At 48.6% G+C, this 4,207-nt stretch overlaps 1 protein-coding gene across 1 annotated transcript in view; it reads right to left on the bottom strand.

Moving 5' to 3' along the window:
- Positions 1 to 301: 301 nt before the first annotated feature.
- The window catches only part of LOC124705789, an 8,343-nt gene continuing 4,437 nt past the window's right edge, over positions 302 to 4,207 (bottom strand). The window contains exon 2 of the mRNA XM_047237488.1: positions 302 to 1,847. Within this exon, the coding sequence (XP_047093444.1) occupies positions 531 to 1,847 (1,317 nt within the window). The 3' untranslated portion in view covers positions 302 to 530. The remainder of the gene's footprint in view (positions 1,848 to 4,207) is intronic.

Below are 4,207 nucleotides of genomic sequence, written 5' to 3'. Positions count from 1 at the left end.
CCTGGCGTCAGACATATCTGTAGCATGATAAAATTCCAAGGACACATGCCAGTGTTATCTTCGTGTTGAACAGTTGATCATTGCGGTACAGAGTCTTCCCTCTTGCACCTGACTAAATGTCTAAACCTGCTGATCAGAAAATCTGAGATCGCCAAGTTAACTAAATTTGGCAGTCTGCTGAATTGCTGATAATGACTTAAGTACTTGGTCCTATGTTGGTTCCTCAAATTCAGAATAATGTTGTAATGAACAAGTGTAATCATTATATATTAACAAAGCAGATGGCTTAAGTCTCAAGAAGTTAACAAGGAATATTCGTTAAGCTCAATTATCAAGCATCTGCGAAAACTGTGGCACAGGATGCAGGCGACGAGTAACTAAATGCTGAAGCACACTCCATGCAGCACTGACCATCTTGTTACTAACCCTACAGTAGTTTTCTACAGGACCAACTGGCCATGGTACATATATCAAAATCAAAAGAAATGTGCAGACATCTCCAATTGTTTACCTGCCAATCCATGCGGATCTCACAAATAACCATCATCATCATCCTCGTCGTCACTACTCCAAAGCATGTCGTCCTCCTTCAATCGACGCCCCAATATACCATCAACAATGTCCTCTTCGGCAAATGCAGACACTGTTGTAGCCCCAAACATTTTGGTCCTTCTTGTAACAATGTCATCTACAACATCATCCAATTCATTCGTATCCCAATCCACTACGAACTCATCGTCCTCATTTTGATCGTCGTCCTCTTCATATCTAAATTCCGGAACCCTCCCACTCCGCATCATCTCCTCATCAACCTCCCCATTCTGCACGCTGTCCCAAGGCAGCCAAATGTCAGCAACCTTCCCGAGCGCGCGGCACCCGTCCCCGACCACAACCATCCGCAGGGCGGCAGCGCGTGCATTGCGCACGGTGTCGGTGAAGTCGGAATCATCGGAGACGAGCACGACGCAGTCGACGCCGCAGGCAATGGCGTGCTTCACCTGCCGCTTGAGCGCCTGGTCGGCAGCCTGCGGCTTGTCGGGGACGGTGCGGACGTGCACGCCGGCGCGTCGGAGCTCGGAATCGAGCCCGTAGCCGGCCTTGGGGGTGAGGAGCTCCCGCGCGGCGTCCTGGTACTTGGTGTTGCCGGAGATGTACCGGTCGTGGAACTTCTGGCGCTTCTTGCCCTTGAGGGAGCGGAGGCGGCCGAGCTTCTTGTTGCGCTCGCGCTCGTGGAGCTGGCGGAAGTGGCGGGTGAGGTCGGGGCGGGTGGGGAAGCGGCGGCCGCAGACGGCGCACGAGTAGGGGACCGGCGGGGCGACGACTCCCGCGCGCTCGGCGCGGTCGAGGTCGCGCCGGTCGCGGCGGTCGGCGGAGACCCAGGCGGGGAGGTGGGTGAAGGCGTGGCGGTTGGCGAAGGCGGAGACGGAGTCGACGCGGCCGAGGAGGGAGGCCGCCTCGCGGAGGGACGTGGCCGCCTCGAACGGCGGCCCGCGCGGGGGCTTGTTGTCGAGGTCCCACAGCACCACCACCGTAGGGGTCCGCGCCGTCCACACGCCGTCCACGCCGCGGAACATCTCGACGTCCGGTGCAGTGGGCGCCGCAGCGAACGGGTTCTCGGCCGCCGCCGCCGCTGCTCGGGGTGGGGGGTCGGTGCGGAGGGAGAGGCGGTGGTGGGAGCGGGGGAGGGAGGGGGATGGGTGGAGCACCGGCGGGTTGGGAGGGATGTGGAGGAAGGAGAGTGGCGGCGGCATGGCCGGCGAGTGTGGGCAGGTCGCGCGGGACGGCGGTGGTGGATAGGAGGAGAGCGGCAGACTGAAGATGGAAGAGAGGGCGTCCTCGCGGATTTGCTATGAAAAAATCAGAAAATACCGTCTGAAAATCGCGTGTAAGATTAAAAAAAAAAAGCAAACAATCAGACTGCTAGTGGAAAGTTTTGTAAAACCCACATTTAAAAGTTTATAAAAAAATCTCAAAAATGGCCCTATTGGAAAAGATGTTGTTTTTATAAATGTGTGAAATTTATAAACTTTTAACAAGATACCGTGGCTATCACAAGGAAAGTAAACTCGGGTATAGAGATAACTGAGGCACGCGCAGATGATGTATTCCCGTGTTCCCCACATAAGGTGAGGTACGTCACGTTGGAATTGGAGAAATGCGGGCTACCACGAAGTTCTCCCGAACATCACGAAGGCTCACCTTCTTCTCTAAGCCAATACCACGAAGGACAAAGATATTTCCCTTATGGCTAGCTTTTTCTCCACTCCGGAGATAGCAAGCTCTACAACCACTTCACAAGCTCCACAAAGGATAAGTTCAGGCCTCTTCACAATCTTCTACGAAGAGGTCACTGGAGCACCAACCGCCAAGCCAATTAGGAGGTCATCCCTCCAAGAGTAACAATCTCGCGGTCTCTCACTCGAAATAATCATATTGGAAAGCTCGACACTATACAAGAATGCAAAGCAAGAACACCAAGAAAAGTGCTCAAGTCCTTCTCTCTCAAATTCCGCCAAAGCAACAAACGCTATGAAGAAACTAGAGAGGAAGAATAAGGGTGGAAATCAACAAATGGCTTCAAGATCTAGATCCCAAGAGTTCCCCTCACTTAGAGGATGATTTATTTGGTGGGGATTGTAGATCTAGATCTCCTCTTACAAAGCCCTAAAAAGATGCAAGAATCATAGGAGTGAAGGGGGAGAAAGCAAGCTTAAGAGGTTCAACAATGATGGTCAAAAACGTGCTAAAGAACACTTAGAACAATAGGGAAGAAGACCCCTTTTATAGGCCATCCAAATATGACCGTTTGAGACATAAATCAAGCCAACCCGGTGCTGATCCCGGCAGGCCGGGCTGGCTGCCGACCTACCCGACAACAGCACCCAGCTAGCTGAGCCACACGCCGAAAATGCGACAATTTTTGCATCCGAGCTCCGATTTCGATGATCTTGTGGGCTCGTTGGAATCACGACAACGAGATCTAAAACATTATGCATAGGAACATCATAGTCCAACCATTGAGTAAGAACAACAATATAAAAGGTTTGTCCTATCTATAAAAAAACAAACCGGTAAAACCTCCAAACATGAAAACGCAATAGAAGATGCATACGAATTCCGTTTTAGATGAACTTAGACTTGTTGTAAAGCTAGCAACGGCTCAAGAACCTCAAATAAAGAAACACCAAGAAGCAACAAGAATATAGGGATGCTTCATTAAGAAATGTTAAGAAATGTTGGCCTATCATCAAGGAAGACTTCATTAATTTGTGCAAAGATTTTCATAAGGGTCAAGCTCCTTTGGAAAGTATCAATAGCTCATATATAACTTTGATTCCAAAAAAAATATCTCCAGAAACAGTGAATGATTTTAGGCCAATTTCTCTGACAAATACATGTTTGAAATTCCTCACAAAGCTTGCTGCTAATAGACTCCAAATCCAGATTACAAGATGCATACATGAAAACCAATATGGGTTTATAAAGGGCAGAACTATTCAAGACTGTTTGGCATGGACTTTTGAGTATTTATACCAATGTCACAAATCCAAGAGGAAAGTTATTGTGCTAAAACTAGATTTTGAAAAGGCTTTTGATACAATTGAGCATAAAGCTATCATAAAGATAATGGAGCTAAAAGGCTTTGATCCAACTTTCATTCTTTGGTAAGGATGGCAATGGGCAGGGTATGGGCAGGGTAGAGCAATACCATACCCATGCCCGTGTAGTCAATGGGTACAAACTTCCACCCATACCCGTACCCGCGGGTATAAAACTTTACCCATACCCATACCCGGCGGGTACCCGTACCCATTGGGTACCCGGTGGGTAGGTCAAATTGTATGCAAGTCACTCGTAATTTTACATTTCTTGACAACAAATTTTATTGAAAAAATGAATTATCTCAACTCAATAACAGGTAGTTAAGTACATAAAAAATAACAAAATATAAAAAGCACATTCTCATATTTTAACTCACAAGTCAACAAAATTAGACGTATCACATAAGAAATTGATAATAAACGGGCAGGGTATGGGCATACCCGCGGGTACGAGGCTATACCCATGCCCTACCCATGACTTAGTGGGCAGGGTATGGGTACTACCTATGGGCATAAAAGTGTACCCATACCCTGTCCATATGGGTACGGTACCCGCGGGTACCCGTACCCGTGGGTAAAATTGCCATCCTTATTCTTTGGGTACC

This window comes from Lolium rigidum, chromosome 1 (genome assembly GCF_022539505.1).
Source record: "Lolium rigidum isolate FL_2022 chromosome 1, APGP_CSIRO_Lrig_0.1, whole genome shotgun sequence".
In the NCBI taxonomy this organism is placed as follows: domain Eukaryota; kingdom Viridiplantae; phylum Streptophyta; class Magnoliopsida; order Poales; family Poaceae; genus Lolium; species Lolium rigidum.
This window is presented reverse-complemented; position numbering and strand designations above follow the sequence as displayed.